This window comes from Aptenodytes forsteri, unplaced genomic scaffold, assembly GCF_000699145.1.
Source record: "Aptenodytes forsteri isolate BGI_AS27 unplaced genomic scaffold, ASM69914v1 Scaffold206, whole genome shotgun sequence".
Classification (NCBI taxonomy): domain Eukaryota; kingdom Metazoa; phylum Chordata; class Aves; order Sphenisciformes; family Spheniscidae; genus Aptenodytes; species Aptenodytes forsteri.
Genome location: NW_008794544.1, coordinates 997,151 through 1,016,521, shown reverse-complemented (window position 1 = coordinate 1,016,521; position 19,371 = coordinate 997,151). Strand labels below are relative to the sequence as shown.

The window sequence follows — 19,371 nt, the reverse complement described above, 5'->3', positions numbered from 1 at the left end:
CCCATACAATGCATTAACGTAGAAAATATTACGCTCCCTTTCCCAGAAAACAAATGCTGGATTCAGTTTTCAGAACCTGTTACTTCTATTACCACATGAAAATGCCAGCAGTCTCACCTGGTTATTCTACTCTGACAGAGGTACCCAACTTGATCAGCTGTGGAGCTCCTCTAATCTTCTTCACCACTATTTCATCTTCTATATTAAAACTGGAGAATAGAGGCAGAGGGGGAAAAATAACAATAAAGCCACAGAAAATGCTGATGCTTAAAGGGCACGATCCACAAATTCCTCATGAGCAACACAGAAGCCACAGGCATCTTCGGTTCCTGCTTGTGATGTGCTCGAGGGTTTCTGCCACTGTGCGTTTCTGCTGACTGGCGTCAGTCCCCTTCCTTTCCCATCCCATCCCCAACCTGACCCCCCAGTTCCCTGGAGGGTGCCTCAATCCCTTGCCCTCGGCAAAAGGCCAGGGCCCGAACATCTGTGCCACCATGAAATGGGATATTCACCCATGGGATGTTCATTTTCAACTTTATTCATGCAACCCACATTAAATAGCGATTGGATAAAAGGTGTCCCTTCCATTCACCAAAAAGAGACTGTCTTCCACTATGTAAAATGATGGAGGGGAAAATAAAAAAAAAAAAGGAAGGGGCTATATTGTTCTCCATGCCCATTGGGGTATGGGGAAGAAGCAATGGATGTAAAAAGCAATGAGGGATGTTTTAGCTGTAATTGGAAAAAATTCTAGCAGTAAAAATATTTAAACCCTGGAACTGACTGTCCTGATTGACGACCTGTCAATAGGTACCAACTTTTAAGAACAGATTAGACAGTTATCAAAAGGGATACATACAACTGGTCTTGCTAAGGGGCAAGTGAAGACCTATATGACCCATGGAGGACCTTCCACCTGTATTTTTGCTGTTCCAATGCTATAAATCAAAATATGCCAATATCTATCATATCTTCTAAACACATCTCTGAGGCAACAGTATTTAAGCTACCAGTATAATAAGTGAGCAATTATTTGGCATAGATGACGATACTGGAAATCTGGCAATACACCAGAAATAAAACATGCAGTCATGCATCTCCTAAAATTTCCCTAGAGTTTGGGAAAGTATTCAGCATATTTTTTTAAACAGAACATGGTACGAGTTTAAGGTTGTTAAAATCTGTTCAAATATTTTCCATTAAAACAACAGCAATTCTCTCTATCAACAAGACAAGGCTCTGAGGTAATGACAGCATATCCAGTTTTCCCATCAAGATAAACTCTAACATAAAATAAGAATTTACTCTATGTACATACATACACAGATGTTTCAAGGAAATAAGTAAGTCTTTACCAATCACAGTGTAGCTTTCTGTAACGTCTTTCATAAATCCCACAACTTTTTTCTATGCATGTCGGGTACTGCAGATGATGGTCAGACCTTGTTTTCATTGAAATCAATTAGGGAAGATGTATGGTAGCAGAGCCAATTTGCTTCAGCGGAACTACACTAGTTGCAAGAGCAGCCCATTGCATGTGCAGCTTGGCATTGCTCACTCCACCTCCAGTTCTTGTCCTCTAGAGGTAGGTGCCCTACTGGGTAATGAACACAGCTTTCTGATAGCCTAAGAAGGGCCTGGTTTTGTATGCAGGGAGAAACCAAGGTGCCCTCAACCCCGTAAAACATAATTTCCATAACAGGTACCCATTCATGTTTGTGCAGAACCAGCAGAATGGGGTCCCCATACTCCCATGAATGGGCTCCTGTAATGGTCTAAAGATAACTATGCATGTTTTGGGCTCAAGTATAGTGTAAACAGAAAACAACTCATTAGACTTAGCAATATATACTGACAAAACTGGTTTAGGAACAGAGGAAATTAGCCATCTATTCATAATGGTTGTTCTCCGGGCCTTTTGTTGTCTACCCTTCACTTGGCTTGTGGGTTTTTGGTTTGGGGTTTTTTGTTTGGTTGGTTTTGTTTGGGTTTTTTTAGGTTTTCTTGTTCTGTTTGTTGTTTTTTTAAACTAGAAAGATAAGCTTCTTCAAAAGTCTAGTGTTTTCTTTAGGTTGTGCTGTTTACAGAAATCTGTAACAATTTGTCTGTCACTGCTTATATAAAGAAAATAACGTGCATGTTGTTTGTGGCCTCACCACAGGCGTTACTCAGCAAATTGTAATTATCCTGTTGGTGATTTAGTGTTGTATAGAAACATATCCTAGCATGTATACACATCTGCCCTTGCTTATGAAAGTTTGTTACTTTTGGCTAGATCACAGAAATGAAGATACTTACCACCAAGCAAAGCAGATTTTGAACTTCAGTCTATTGTTCACTGTGTGTCCCCCCCCAGCAAAAACTGGATATAATCAGCTTATATAACAAATGCTGATAACTTCACAAAAATAGTAGTGAAAAAATGACGATTGGGTTCACATATTTAGTTAGCCAGATTTGCTTTCTCCCAGCTACTTCCTTCCCTCCACAAGCTTGCACTGCTCTCAGGAGTCTTCCTTCCCAATGCAGTAGGGCAGGCAAAGGCTACCTGGATATTTTCCAGGCACACAAATACACTCAGTGCATAATATGAGAACAGGAGCTTTTAACCATGTAATTCCTTAATTCAGTACAATACAATTTATCCCAAACATTGTTTATAGAATACACCATAGAAGCATGAGGAGAGAGTCATTTCAGAGTATTTGGAAGTATATCTTTTGGAGAGGAAGAAAAATTTATTCCTCATTGGAACTGAAGGGAAGGTTTTAGAAGTCCAACTGTGAAAAATGTAAAGTATTTGAAAGAAGGTGAGGTTTGGAGAGTTGCTGGTGATTTTAAGGGATGGCTGGAGCAGAGGCATACCCACAGAAGGAACAGCATGGGGAGAACAAGTGGGAGGAAGAGAATATACAGCAATAAATGGGTAGGTGGGAGGCTGTATAGCACAGTGAGTCAACAGGAGATTTTACAAAGCAGGAGGGCAATCTAGGCCAGATGCTTTGTAAGTTCCCATGACATCAAGGGACACATTTAGCTCGGACAAGCTTTAATTTAAAAAAGTAGGTAAGAAAAGCAGAAACACATAGAATGGCTTAATATTTGCATCTTGATGTAGGGATGGACAGGACAGGTTGTTTTCAGTTTTGAAGTCTGACTAAAGATTTTATCTTCTGTATTTCCTGTTTCTGACATATTTGATAGCAGGTAAATAAGCCATACTTCTAGGACCACAGAGAGGCAAATAACAATAGAGCCAACAGTACTTTAAAAGGCACAGACGGCACTGAAGGACCGTGATGAATTGGAGCTCCTTTACGAGGGTTGTATTTTACCAGGCACATACAATAAAAACTACCTGGGAGCCAGGGTCTCCTCAGCTGTACCCAAGCAGTCCCCTCCATCTCAGGGGGGATTTCACAGATGAAATGAGGACAGCATCTACTGCTGTGGAGGCTCAGCTGCAACCACGATGCTGAGGGGCGGCAGCTGCTGAGACCTCAATCCTTGTCTTGCAGAAGGAAACCTCAGCTGTGCTGGGCAGTGCTGGTACGTGGGACATCTACTGACCCCTCATGGTTCCTTTCACAGCAACTACATTTTTCACTGGCTTGTGGGACATCTACTAACCCCTCATGGTTCCTTTCACAGCGACTACATTTTTCCCAGCTCCCCACGACAGATATGCTGCCTCTCCAATTCCTCTGCCATAATAATGACAGACAACTCAATTAATACTGTGAACAGTTTGGACGTCTGCACAACAGGTTGCCAAAAAAAAAGAAAAAAAAACCAAGAAAAAAGAAAAAAAACCCCAAAGATAACTAAGAACATTTGCTGCATAATGTAATTCAAAGCTTCTATCTGTAGGACCAATACAAGCCGTATTTATTAATGTTACACATCATATCCTAAATTAAGATGTGAAAGCTTGGTTTTGTACTGCTTTAACGTTAATGATTTATTATAGGTGTAGTACATATCCAGTTTATTTTGGTAAGACCCGTATTATACATTCAATGTAGAATTTCTCCCCAAGCTGCTTACTCAGATCAAAACATAAAAAAAATGACAAAATTGCTGCATTCCCCCGCATATATTTGCTTCACAGATTAGCAAAAGATAGTAATGTATCTTCCTTTGTAATACTTTGAACTTGTCAACATCATCATAAAATATATACCACAAAATATAAATAAGTGTAACCACAAGCCTTTTTATGTGACATGTTTTAAAGGGCTTTCAACATTGATTAGATTTTTACTATTGCTGTTATTATTATTCCTGTGATCTAAAAGTAGTCTAGCTAGGTACCAGAAGTAGAAATACTAGTTTAGAAAGGTTAAATATCAGCAAGATATTTCTCAGGATATCAGAGATGAGTGTACAGGTATGTCACACAAACACATGCTTACACTCTGATTTTATATATATATATATATGTATGTGTATATATACACACACACATAAAAAATAGTATTTAATAGCTACTCTGCACTTACTATGAGAATTACACATCTGTAATCTTGGAGCCAAGGGCCTAGTGAACCCTATAAAAGCAACCACCACAATGTAAAATAAACTAAGCAACATCAAGAAGCAAGAGATAGCATGAACATGCCCCATACTAATAGCCCCACTATTGCCAATTTAGAGAGGAGAGAAGAGGGAAGAGAGAAGGCCAAATTATTTAATCAAAGAGGACATTAACAAAACAAAGATCCATGACTTCAGGATGTGGTTCTCAGGAGTTAACAAGCTAGGAAAAAGCAGCCAAAATATTCTTCCTATATCATCGGCACAGACTTATCAGGAAGTGGCATCAAACCTTTTTTCACTGACACTTTTCATTAGAAAGAAATATCAAAATAGGCCCAGCACATCCTCTTCGGCATCTTCTCCCTCCTTGCCCAGTAAGGAATCACCTCGCACCAAGCCATCAGGCGCACAGCACTTCCCGCTCCACACAATACGTGGCACTGTGTGTGTGCATATGGGAAAGCCCTAAATCCTTTTTTTAAAATCTTACTTCACTACCTATCTCAGCTTCGAGGAAGGAACGAATCGGACATTCACAGTGAAAACAAAAGTGATGATACAAATTAAGATAAAGGGGGAAAAGCAGACAGACACAGCAGGGAGCTTAAGTTTGGAAGCATAGTATGGGATGAAGAATGTCCTTCATATACAAAATTAAGTAAAAGACTACAAAGTATTTTAATGGAGGTTTTCCTGGGGAAAACATTACCTAAACACAGGCTTTACCTCATTATAAAGCTGACCATAAAGACGGTACATCTGCTGCTGGTGGAAGTATCACCCTCTGACCCTCCTCAAAGACATTAAGTTTTGGGTAACAAACCAAATCAAATGAGGAGCAACAGTATTACAAGAACAACTTATTAAAAGCATCAAATGGCTATCGACTCCATTTACCATCTGGAATATTGCTGTTACTAAAAACATCCATGTGTCAACACAGTAGCAGCCTCAATGCAGTATGCCAATGTTGACACTGCAGAGGACAACTATTTCCATAGGACGACACAGCTCAGGTGTCCAGCCACATGTGGGCTGCTGGTATGCTCCTGGAGAGAAGCAAGGACAACTTTCAGATACCTATAATTTAGTATAATGTATAATTAAAGAAAAGAAACACTCTGCTACTGTATTCTGGCAATGTTATTCTATACTTTTTCCCTCAGTTCCCCAGGGAGGCTATTTTGAAGATGTGGTTATCAAACAAACCATTTCACATACACAGGCACTAACAGTGAATGTTTTATCCCAAAATGAGAATGAAGTTATGTTTCTAAACGTTGGTTCTATACAAAGTGTAAACATACATTTGCTTGGGAATGTTAAATATTTTTAGCAAAATGTCTTATCTCATTTCATCTTTTACTCTATGGATGGAAGAGCAAGGTACTTCGGGACGTACTTTCTCTGCTGGGACCACTAATAGCAGAAGTTCACGTTTCACGCACAACTTCCTCCTGGTCCACTGAAGATGCTACTACCTCTGTTCTGTTCACTGGGTACCAAGCACAGATGGCCCAAGGTTACTTGGCAGACGCGGTATCAGATCACCTGTGGGAATTCCTGTGGCGGAATTTAAAATACAGACCTGTGCAAAATCGCAAAACTCCTTACATAGCAAGCTTGACTAGTTTACTTGAAGAACAAAAACTATTTTTTATTGTTGGCTTAAGAAAACTGTGAACTAGTGACTCAGTATGCATTAAAAAGACATTGAACACAACAGGTGTTGTGTGTGTGACAACTCTTGCAGACTTCCAAAAAACAGCCATTCAGCCGGGTATGGAAATATGCTCTCTATAGGGAACAAAAGCTACGCTGCAGGTCAAGTGCAATACACGTCCGGTGTAATACAACGCCATCAAGTGCTGCTTCGGTAACAAAGTCAAAGGATATTTTATTTGGAAAGACCAACAACTTACCAAAAATTGTAGCTGCTTCATGCAGACCTTGTGTATCTAGTAACAATTCTGTTCCACCATTTTCCCAAAATGATCAGGGAGCAAAAAGGGAAGAGTTGGAGCTTATACTAAACCATGCAGATGACTAAAACCACAAGAAGATGTGGTTCTGCTTCAAATAAAAATAACCTGTTAGAAAGATCTAATTTACATACATATCCTAATCTAGATATTGATATTTCAAAGTGATTAAGTCCTCCATCCTTTGACAACACTCCTGTTGTCACAAAAACTGAAGTAGTAATAGACAAAACAGGTATCTGATGCATATAAACCAATATAATAGAGATTAGAAAACCCTTCTTATAGAAATTAATAAAAGGCACCTTAAAAATAACCTTTCATCTATACAAACCAATTCTACATTTTACATACCTCATAAAATCAATAGAGTTAGAAGAGTTTCATTGTAGTGTACTTGTCTTAGGGATACAAACAAAACACTGAAAAACCCTTGTACACATAATGCAAGCATATTACTATAAATGGAGAAAAGTCACACTTTATACCTCCTTTTTTAAAATGTGTAAAATGAATGTTTTCACGGAGATGATGCTAAAGGAGTTAAGACAGAAATTTCTAAAAATATTTTACAAATAACAATCAGTGACACAACTTCTCTCAGAAAGGCAAGCTTCATGTCTTTCCTGACCTCAATGATACAATGTCGAATACCACTGCATAAACTAGAATATTTTATTTTTATAACATTTAAATAAAATTATAGCTATGAACATAGCTATGATGTATGTAATCTATGTAACCATATACATGGTAACCCATTCTTGCACATTTCACAGATACACAAGTTATAAACCATGTACCCATTGACTTTTTTCTTTTTCTCAGCACAGATGGCATTTCAAGAGGAATTTTTTTTGTGCCACAGCTAACACAAACCACAAAGAAATTACTCTTATTGAATATTGCCTGCTGTTGAAGACTATTTTGAAATTACACTCCATTTTTTAAGGGAACTGAGAGCTGAGAACAAGCCGTGCATTCACAGCAATGACTAACAGAACAGCAATGCTGACTGAATGCAGCTCTTCAAGAATCAGCACCCAATGGTCACTGCAGATTAAGGACACATTTTTCCTCTGTGCCACATTAGAGAAATTTATTGAAATTTGCTTGGTAATGAGATCATTGTCCATTGGCAACTTCCATCACACAGATAAAATTATTTAGCCTTTTGTCTTGGCCACCAGTGGGAGAAGATTTTAAAGAGAAGTAGTTATACTTCTATAGATGAAGACAAATCTTTCTCAGCAGTGCTTTGAATACGGGATTTTCTAGAGAAATGGGAAACATTTATGTGTGCATATATACATATGTATGTGTGTATATATGTATACATGCATAAGCAAAATCTTCTTTTGAAAATAATAATTACCTAAAATAATACAGACTCCAATGTCAGGCAGTAGGATAACTTAGCATTACCACATTTAACTGCACAATCAAATTCTCATGCTTTTATTTTTCACTGGAATTTCATTCCCTGGGAACACCATTGCAAGTCCACAGTTAAAAAAAATGGACAATAACATTGGCCAAAAATCCAGATGGCTAAAGTCACCAACTGGTGTTAGAAGTTCCCTCTCCTAATATTGATACTACTGCACACATCAGAAGACAGGGTGAAAGTTGAAAATTATGGAAACCCAGGAACAATGAACTAAGAGGTCTGTGTGATGACCAGTTGCTACAAAAAGCCCCACCAAACAGAAAGCCACTTATTCATGAGAAGTAAGCTTCATCCGTATTCTTGCTAGGTCCATCAGTCTTAAATCATATCCTGCTCTCACAGGATCAAGTATAGTAAACTAGGCTCAAAGACCACAACCACACGTAGTTGCCATTATACCAAATTGTGCGAAAATCACTATCAAATGCAAAACATTATGAGTACAGAACAGAAAAAGCACTTTGCTTTATTCATGAGATTAATACTCCCTCTGCTTTGAACATTACTGGGAAAAAAATACCTCAAGAGTAATGTTAACTCATCCAAAATTCACGCTTTAGCAAGAATATTATGTTGGCAAAATCCTGCTGGAGAGGCCAGCCAGCGTATCTAAGACTGGTGATGAAAGAATAAATTGTGCTAGTCACATAACTGGTTCCTCTATAAGCTGCAACTGATTGAACACGATGCTTGTAGGAATGTCAGTAATACAGTTAAGTACGAGATATCTTGAAACACTCAGATATGCGCACAGTACAACACAAAGTAGAGAAATGGGGTAACTGACAAAAGCCACTGAAAAATAAAGATACATTATGCACACTTTTAGAGTACATTTTTCTACAGCAGGGGATGTTACACCTTTTTCAACAAACGATCCTATCCAACAGATCGCTGTGGCTCTCTTGGCAGTGGGGATTTCTGAATGCTAATGCCCAAGTCTGTACCAGCCGGCTATGAAATCCAATCTTATTTATAACAAGCTCAACCATCCCTACGTTCAGCCACTCTTTGAATGGGACAGTCCTACTGAGTGTGTCCTCTGTTCCCCAGCACTCTTGAGACTTGATCCATTTCACCACTTGAAAGGTGAGTTTCCAACAGTTTGCAAGCTGTCATGAACACTGTCATCTGTCTCAGTATTGTGAGAAGCTGGTTCAGCTATCACGGCAACAAACACTACGCACACCCAGGCAGGTAATCTGGAAAATGACATTCCAGTTAAATGAGCAAGGTGACTTTTGAAGTTCTGGTTTGGCTCTGCAGTAGCTACCCGCAGAGTTTTTATTTGCAATTTAATCTACACTTTTCAAAGAAGCTTCTGCTACACCACTTTTGCATGCTGCAGGCAGATCAAAGGCATCTAGAGCTTAAAGCACATATACAGTCCTTCTAGAACGCAAAGAAAATTTAGTATTAGAAAACAGCATCAAGAAATATATAGTTTTTTACTTCAAAAATGTGCTAACAGAACGATTCTCTGATTGCTCCTTGGATAAGCCTCCTCTTCCCATTAACAGTCAGATCCGAGAAGGCACCACACCTTTTTGCAGCAGACCATGACGAGCAGTTTACCATCAATACTAAACATAATCAAGCTCTAATGACTGCTTGGGTGAAATCCAACCAAGCTGCACACATATTTAACTAAAGAAGTCTAGCAAAACAAAGCAACAATTTACTACTTCAATAACTAGCTGGTGTGGATATTTGGAGAAGCTGCTTTTAAACGCATGGTACTGCCAACTACCAACATTTTTACAGAAGCCCTGAAACATGGGAATGACTCTGAGAGTAATTCTCATTACATGAAAAACAACCATTTTCAAAGTTTCTAACTATCATGGATACACAGAAAATAAAACTCAAGAAACAGCAGCACTCAACCTATAGGCTGGTGAAAAAACTTGGAGAAAAACTCAGACCTCAATGAAGCACTTTTGGGCTAGAAGGAAAGCTAGAGAGCTCAGAAGCTCGCAGAGCTGCAGTCAGTAAACCTGAAGCACAGCCTGATTTCTTGGCCTTTTGTTTTCACGCATTTGACTGAAAAGCCTCAGCAGCCAACAAATAGTTGATGCCCTCTGAAGTTGCCCCATCAATCCACTCTGCCAAAATTGTGAGGGATACAGGAAAGGAGCTCCCCCATGGAGAACTAAGGAGCCTTCTAAAACAGATGGGGAAGCATCACAGAAGACAATCTCTGAATAAACAACATCTCTGGATAAACAGAAAAGCACAACTTGATCGACAGGTTCTTCCCTCTGCGAGTAGATTGGGAAGTCCGCCTAGTGGGGAAATCACAGTTAAGCAGATACTGCTTTTGATCTTGGAGTCAGGCTCCTGGAGAGTTTTGGCTACAAAAATATGCAAATGTTTCCATTGAAATGCACGGTGCATAATCAATCATGCCCAGCAGGCCTTACAGATCAGCAACACGCTCTCTAATCAGAAGGCTGCCCAGAGAGACCAAGCAAGAAAATCAGTTAGGGATGAAAATGCAGCACTGCCTATACGGTTTCTTTATAATGATGGTCAGAAAATACAGCTGCAATTCATTTTGCTCCAGTTTTCTGTAGCTATTTTAGAAGGACCTAAAGAGGCAACGGGGAAGAGTATTCCCTGAGACATTTAATTTACTTTATTTCAATTATTTCACATATTCTTCCATTAAATCATAAACTAATTAAAGTATAGGTACATGAATAAAAATTAATTTTGCAGTAATTGAGCAACTTTTTATATAAAAGAAACAGAAGATAGCAAAATCCAATATGTTATTGTCATGGCAAATGTCACTGCTTAATAGCAGTGAACCAGAAGGGCACAGGAACTAGAAGGTTTTATTGCACAATAGCTATTTTCACACCACAGGAAGTGCTTAAGCAGCTGAGGTTTAGCTTTGGCTTGTCCTTTAAGAGCACAAAATTAACGTAGAAAAAATTAGGCAGCTAGAAAGTTTATATTCCTTTCTTTTTTTCAGAGAAGACAGGGTACAGGAGGACTGGGGAAAAGGAGAATGATGTGGCAAGGGGATAATGCAAATTTCACAATATTTTGAGGTCACCTAGCAAAAGGTTAACAAAAGCAAAACTATTCAAACACTCCCACCCATCAGAGGGGTAGGAGTGATGCCTGCCTAGTTCCTTCTTTAATTCTCTTAACCTTTCGGATGTTTCCAGTTACTCCTTTCTCGGACACCAGAAAGGATACCACTTCTGACACTAATGCATGTAAGTTTTGAAGGGTTTCCAGCTAGTCAAAACACTTCCATCTAAAAGGACCTTTAACACCATCACCATTTCCAGACCTTTATTCTCACACTTTACTCAAAAAAAGGAAACTTCATCCCTTGCTCTGCATCGCCCACCCTTCCATCCTCATCCTCCGAGAGGCAGAAGCCATTCCCCACGTGCCTGACCTGCACTGGGTCCCTACATCACGACTCACACCCTCACACCCACAGCATCAGCAGCCCAGGCCTTTTCTCATCTTTCTTGTTGACTTACTTAGGGAGTAAATGTGCATTACGGTAAGTAACTGATGAAAATACAAATGAGAAAAAAGGCTCTGTTAACTTCCATGCCGCTGCCTACCAGGGACATCATCCTTGATTACATCTGACATCTACAGATGTAGCTGTCTGAAACACTGGTAGACCTGTGCTTGCTTCTGCCCACAAGACAAGGCGATTAGTCCCTCAGTGACACCACTCTTTTTAGAAAATGATCTTTCACTACTCAGATCCTAGGGATCTGGGCTGTGTTTGATCGCTCATGTTTGAACTGGAGGTCAATGTAAAGCATATTCTCCTCTGTTGTACAGATAACATCTCAATTCTCAGAGATAATTGCAGTTTATAGTCTAGTGGTCAGACCTCATTCTCCAAGACACCGGTCCTTCATGCACCAAAGCTACCAATAAATTTAAAGGGAAAGTAAGGAATTAAAATTTCCTTATTATTTTAAATAATTCATCTACTCAAGCTGAACATTTATGCTCATCTGAGCTTCAGAAGTAGGAAAGCTATTTAACTCGTGTAAGTTTTGTTCAAAATGACCAAATGAAGAAATCTGAAAAGGGAAAGACTTAACGCTGTTAACCTCTCATTTCATTTTTGCATTCCAAAACATAAAAATCAGTAAGAAAAAGTCCTGGTCTCCTCCTATTTTAATCCAAAAGACACTTCCAGTACAGTACATAACATACAGAGAAAGGTCTGCAGTATTTATGCAAGATGAAATAGGAAATGTAAACAATCAACTTTAAAATTTATTTTAATTTCAGTATTAAAATTCTCCTGCATGTAATAAAATATTTATTTCAGGTCTGCTACATTTAGCCTGTCACTATTACTTTAAAGAGCTGCCCTATGAAGCACCTTGAATATGCCAGGACTTTGATGGTTAAGACACCTCCCTTGTACACCGGAGACCCCAGTTCAGGTCTTTGTTCCAAATACAACAACAAAAGAACCTGAACCCACACCTTCCAGGCTCCAGGCAAGTGTGTAACTGTTGGGCTATTAATTGCATTGTATTATTATTAGATTGTTGTATTAATTAATTAGCTCTACCTCTTCTTTCCAGATTTCATTAACAAACAAAACTCTAAAGTCCTGATGATTTCCATCATTTTCCCATTTTCCTGCACGTGCGATGGCCACCAGCCTGTCCCTGCTTTACAGTTCCATCTACTGTAATTTCAGCACACCTGTGTACCAATCACCTGAAACACCAGGGACTCGGTTAAGATATTTCCACATTTCTAAAATTTCAGAGCCTATAAGCAATAACAAAAGCCTTGCGGCTGAATGCCTCAGAAGCAACATTTATTATGCTGGTGTTTTCTGATCTTAGTTATTTTGGATACAGTGCCTCACAAAGATTTTCATTCTTATTCACTGAGATCCTTAAAAACAGGTAAGATGGGTTGAGCGTTGTTTCATTTTGTGGTCAAAGTGAAGTAGACTTATCCATGTTACCAGCTCTTTTGCAGACACTTTTTCAGAGCTCTTATGGAGATACTCATATACCCTGTTAATAAGGATTCTGCAGTATGAGAAACTTCTGTCTCACAATCACTTACATGTTGTCCTGGGTTTAGTGGGATACTGCAAAATTTAATGTTACCCTTTACCTTGGCATCTGAAGTAAAGTGGGTAACCTTCTCAGCTCCACTAAGGTTTTAAAACAAAATAAATAGCAAGCTTCATTTCCATAGCATTTTTCTACTTCAAAACAACAGCTGAAAGTTTTTTGTAAAGAGGGTGTATGTAGCAATAAGAAACTGAAGATCATATTAAACTCCTTATTTCTCCCATGCTTTTGTAAACATCATCTGATTAATTCAAGTTGACCTTTCACAATTGGATACAACAAATAATCTGTGAAGGCAATCAGCAAGCTGCAAAGGCAGATGGATGTTCTCATCAGAGAAGACAGTTGACCCAACAAGTCCTGCCAGGAGAAGAACAGAGGAGGAATTCACCTCTGGGGAACAAGCAACTCCATCAGCGCAGTCCTAGACAGAAGACTGGAAGGGGCTTATAAAGAGGCAGGGGAACGTCAAACGCCTGGACTCTCACTTCTCAGGGAATATGACTTAAGAGATCAAACTGTGCTGAAGAGGAAGAGAGACTGGGCATTCCCCTCATTACAACAACAAATATTTAGTAAGATCTCCAAGCAAAGGTTTTAGCGCTCTTCCTGTCCCATATGGACAAATGGCCCAATAAACCGCCTCAGATTAAAAGGGAAACTTAAACTTGTCCTCAGAACTGCAGCAATAGTGACCGAGTTGTTTATCATACTATCAAATTTAGACTCTAGGTTCGTTTTCTACTTCATTCTCTAATGCTGCTAATGCAGCAGCTCAACCTGCATGTCTGAAAACATGCAACAATGTAATATGATCATTTATCTCTTCACAACAAAATACAGGAACAATGAACAATTTTAGAAGGCACCTTTGCAAATGAACATATTTCCTATCATCTTAAGTATCTTGTGCTCACAACTGATGTCACAATTAGTCTTAAGAAGGCATTAAAGATGTTTATTCATTCTCTTTTCTACTTCGTTGGGGAAAAAATATCCATCCCTCCAAGGAACGATGATCTTGCAGTTACAGAAAAGGGGAGCTCAACTCAAGCTTCAGGTTGATTATCTGCATGAAGCCACGCAAAAAGGCACTTAAATCCTGTACCTTAGCTGCCTGAATTGTAAAATGGAAATGCTAACATATAGTTTGCGCAGGAGGCTGGGCTAGGTGACTTCCTGAGGTCCCTGCTACCCTGAATTTTCTGATGATCCTACTTGCTTTGAGACACATAAGCATGAATGAGAAGGTCACTCAGCCATTATGGGGTTGATTACTGGTGAAAATCTCAAATAAGGATCCTAACATTTTCAAGTTTTTAATGCATACCTTTTTACTAGATATATGTGGGAAAAAAAAAATCTTGTCAAAATGCTCGTGCACTTTGCAGTTTTCACAAGTGTCATCTATGAGAGCCAGAGGAAAATGACAGTCATCCTATTCTGGATGATGTGGCAGAACCTGCTGGTTTATGTTGGATTTTAGAAAGCAAACCAAAAAACAACAAAACATCAGTTTGACTACATATTTTTTAAGTGGCACTATAAACTCGGAAGGCATTTCACTGAATATTACGTGCAAGTGAATTTATCAGGCAGGTTAAGAAAAAACTCTTTGCAGATAGACTGATGCCAACACAAGATCACAAACAACAAAAAGAAAAAAGAAAAAGCACTTGTCATCTTGCAACAAAGAAAACCCAATTTGTTGCCAGTTTTTCACCACTGATACAAGTGAGTCTGTTTAGCATTACTGGATATGTTTCTTTTATACTAACGTTCAGCATTTCCTAGAGGAGTCATTTCGTTTCTCACTCAAAGCAGTGAAGTCCTTCCCCAAAGTTCAAGGATCTAGACTCCGTATTTTCGAGCCCCTTCTCTTTAAATCACTAGCCAGTATGAAATTCGCAGTTTCTCCTTCTCTTCCTATTATTCCACTTTAATATCAGGAAGGAGGAAAAAAAAAAAAAAGACAAATCTTGAATTTCTTGCTGTGATATATGTCAAGTCTCAGATTAAAGAACAATTATTTTTCTCAAAATAATTCCCTATAAAGAGTTTATAATTAAAAGTGTAACTGCCCAGATGTGAATGCTGAAGACACATTTATGTGCATTCACAACAGATCTTCAAGGAATAACAAATTAAAAAGCAATACCAAAATCCCAAAATCCCCAATTTTGTACAAATTTGATTTCTCTACATTGGCCTTTCCTCACTACTTTTTTCTATTAATTCATTTCATAGACCACATTATGACCCAGCTGTTTACCTGCACAGGGATATAACAGAACATAAGATACTACATCCTCATTACGCAGCGTAAGTCACTGCACGCTCCCATGAGTATAAAGTGGCTGCAAGTATCACAGTAAAAAATAAATAATAATAATAATTTAAAAAATTGCTAGCAGGTAAGATGATTCTGTGTCTAATTTAGAAGATTACTTCTCGGGCTGAAGCTGGGTCAACAATCTCTTCCTGTTAAGACACATCCTCTTCTGGGAGTACCTCAGCTGCAGCACGTTATAAAAGCAAAAACACTGCAAAAGCAATACAAAGTCCTACACTGCAGATGGTCTCAGTTTCTGCTACTAGTGTTTTCAATTTTCTAGCAGATCTCTCAAGTATTGAAGTTGTGATTGACTTTAGACTGCTTGGACACGAATACTAGTCTTATCAGTTCATTGTACTGCTTACCAAACTTGCCTCTAAAATGCCATTTTAAAAAAAAAAAAAAAAAAGAGGGGGAAAAAAGCTTAAAACAAAACACAACAAAAAACCCTCCAACTTTCCTTACCTTGCTGGAGGCACATCAATATTTGAAGAAACAACCTTGCGCTTCTGTTCCAGAAGACAAACAGAACGAGTGTTTTCTTTTTCATACTCATGAGCTCTGTTTGCTTTTTTGGTCTCTGCTGTTTTTAAATCTTCCTCCTTTGTGGTGAACAGGAGAAACTGTTGGTCTGGCAGTTTTTGACTGATGTCACTTTTTACATCCTCCTGTTGAAATGCAGGGAAGGTCATTTCACGCTTGATGCTGGCTGCCTGTAAAATTAAAAGCAATTATTAAATTTTCGTCTAATGCTCCTAAAATGTAGGGGGGAAAACCCCCAATACCCACAGGCATTTACTTCTAATTAGCTCTTTCAATCAGAGCATACCATTTCTTTGTCCTTCATAAATTCTGAAACTGCCATTAATTTCTCAACAGTGTTGAAGACTGTCCAGGAAAATAAGCAATTCTTGTCCATTTGATAAAGCAATCAGTTACCTCTTAATGCTAAATCAAAAAGGTATTTGAATTGGATATCAGAAACCACAGTATATACAATGTATATTCAACGTACACACACTTGTGCTGCATAACTATGCAAAAGAAATCCTAGCTGCCCTCCTCCTAAAATTCCAGGAAAAAAGGCAGAATTTATCCAGATAAAAGACAACCAAGAAATTAAGGCGCTTCTGACAGCCACTTACTGTCTGTATTTGTAAATGAGGGTTTCTCTAGGAGCAGAAAAATAATTTGCTACAATCCAACTCAGCTGCCAGAAGGCAGAGGGGAGCAAGTGATGCCAGCAGGATCTCCGTGAGGAGCCCGGCCAGCTCCACCACCGACAGCCAGCGTTGAGGAGCACGGACACACACAGAAGCAGTGTCAGGTTGTCTCTGGCTGCCAGCGCTTCCCAGATCTTCAGGTCTGCTGCTTCCCATAAGCAAAGACTTCCCAAGCAAGTAGGTATCTTGCTGTCAAATACACTACCTCACTGGAATACAACATGTTGGTGTTTATAAAGAGAACTATTGCAGAGTTGCAGTGAAGAGCACGGAAAGCCAGCAGAACCAAGCCACTCTGCCTTCCCAGCAAGCAAAACCAAGTCCAGGATCTCGATTTTCCTCTGCAATACCGTTCCCTGGCCAGGTAGGCTTCCTCAGCTTCACAGGGGCAGACCTATCTCGCAGGCTGTCACGAGCCTCTCGTCCTGCCGTACATCAGCCAAGCTCCTCCAGCCCCTCAGCCTGCTAGCTTCCTCATTTCCCTGTGAGCACAGAGCCTACCAGAAACATCTGCTAATGGACTTATTTCTAGATAGCTGTGCTTTTAAGATCAGGAGCTTCAACTGCTAACTTGCCGTAAGTCCCGGAGATGCACCGAGGAGGCAACCCCTCCACTCAACCCAAACCACCAAGCAAAACACGGCCCAACAAAATGGCTGCTTGTCCCACCTTCAGCAGAGGTACTTCCACACCACATGCACCACCTCAGAGAAATACAGATGCCTTCTAGGACTTGCAAACTGGATTTTTAGGTACTTGTAAATTATTGCTGATCTTTACAGTGGAAAAATCCAGGATGTGTCACCCTCAGATAGTAACAGCACCAATAAGCTGAAATTCCTTGTAAACTCTTCCCCCTTACTCCTCCTCCTTTTAATTGTCCAAAAAAATTAATCAATGTATACGTGTATATATTTAGGCATAAAAATATATAAAAATATATTCCTCTCCCCACAAATCTCCCTGTTTATAGCTTTCAAACCTTGGCAGGTATACAAATGGTGCAAGCAATTTTAAGTTCACAGGAAAGACAATCTTGCCAAGGTAATTTTGTTTTGTTCAGTAAAGTATATAACATCGCTAATGCATAAATACTTGGGACCAATGATTTAATTGTCGCATTCTAGTGTTTCCACAGAAGGGCTTTTAGTAGTTGCTTCAAGAACAAAACTAGAATTGTTACTTTATGAATGTAAATAGTAGAAAGAATTAGTCATTTTACACTTCTTCGCACACAAACAGATGACACATTACCAAGAAAATCTGCCTGGAAGACAAAACAGTCAGCATGTGACCACATAGTATTAGGAGAAGACATATAAATAACATAAATTTAATTTTGATTTAATGATTATTTTTTAAAAAACTTCTTTGATTTACAGTAAGCCCTTTTTTGAGTGTCTGAGGATCTTAACAGATGCTGAGATGCCTTCAATTTTCATCAAAATTGACTTAGAAGTTATGTACTAAAGCAAAAAAAAAAAAAGCCTGAAAACAGCCAAGTTCCAATATCCAGCCCCTAGAAATTATATAATGCCAAACGAAGGTTCGTATAAGACTTGAATTCCATCCCCTCCATTGCCATATGGTCTTCCACTGCATGACCACATACCTTTTCCTCCCTCCCCAGGATTCCCACCTTACCCAGTGCAGAGGACGGTACTACGCAGGGCACAAGCTGCTACACTCACTGTGCGTGGTAGGGTGCTGGTGCGCACATGTATGAGGCAGGACCCAGCAGTTTCATCCTTGCTCTGCACAACCCTTAGTGGAGAAAGCACCAAGAGCATGGGAGAGGGGCAGCCTCCCCTCCTTCCCTACTCTCCAATGCCAGACTGAACGTGGTATTCATTGGGATTATTTTTTTTAAACCTAATAAATCCATGATTTTACCAAAGGGAAAAAAAAAATTCCTCCATTTATGGAACTGTAATATTTTACTCAGTTTCAGCAAACATATTGTGCCATACATTATTAAGTTTTCTTTACAGACCTAAATAGTGACGACAAAAGGTTGCAGACTCAGACTACAGTTGTACAAATAAAGCCTAAACCATAAAGAGCAGAATATTTGTACTGTGATACCAGATAGTCTATTCATATCTATCAAAATTATTCAAACCTAGTTCAAATATTTTCAAATAATGGTTTGGTTTTCATATGTCAATGCGCCATAATTAATAGCTAGCCCCCTGCAAGCGAATGGAAGTGAGGAATGACAAAAACCACAGAAGCGAGTGCTCAGAAGGTTGCAGAGCTGTTGCCAAGCAGTTCAGGTCCTTTGTCTAACTGGCCAGAAATAGCCAAATCAAATGCTTATACTAACCCTCTCCCTCAGTTTTCAACAAATGTTTGGAAACATTAACTTCTTTCTAAACTTTCCCTTCAGAACAACTGGAGATAAAGAATCTTTTCTGCTTTAAAAGCAGGTGATCATGAGAGAAACCCAAGAGTTTCCCTCTCCAGTAGCTTTCTCCTGCTCTGCAAGCAGTTTTTCTATTTTAATTCATCCATGTCTACAAGAGCCATTTCCACTTGAGACACCTGCCCTGTCTGGAAGAGTACGAGGTCTTTTGCTGGAAATCCAACCACCTACACAAGCAGCCGTTGGTGTGGGGAGCGCCAAGGGCCACAGTCACATGACAGATTAGGTTCCTCGCTTTGTGGCTTTGATTAACCACCAGGACCCCTCTGCTTTCAAGCTCTGCTTCACCATCACTCACAGTTCGGAGATAACACCGACAAT

General features: G+C 39.3%; 1 protein-coding gene across 2 annotated transcripts in view; it reads right to left on the bottom strand.

Moving 5' to 3' along the window:
- The window catches only part of ZNF704 (zinc finger protein 704), a 74,406-nt gene extending 58,295 nt beyond the window's left edge, over positions 1-16,111 (bottom strand). For both annotated transcript variants that reach the window (XM_009272378.2, XM_009272379.2), the window contains exon 1: positions 15,868-16,111. In XM_009272378.2, coding sequence (XP_009270653.1) covers positions 15,868-16,094 — 227 coding nt within the window. In that variant the 5' untranslated portion in view covers positions 16,095-16,111. The remainder of the gene's footprint in view (positions 1-15,867) is intronic.
- Positions 16,112-19,371: the final 3,260 nt, after the last annotated feature.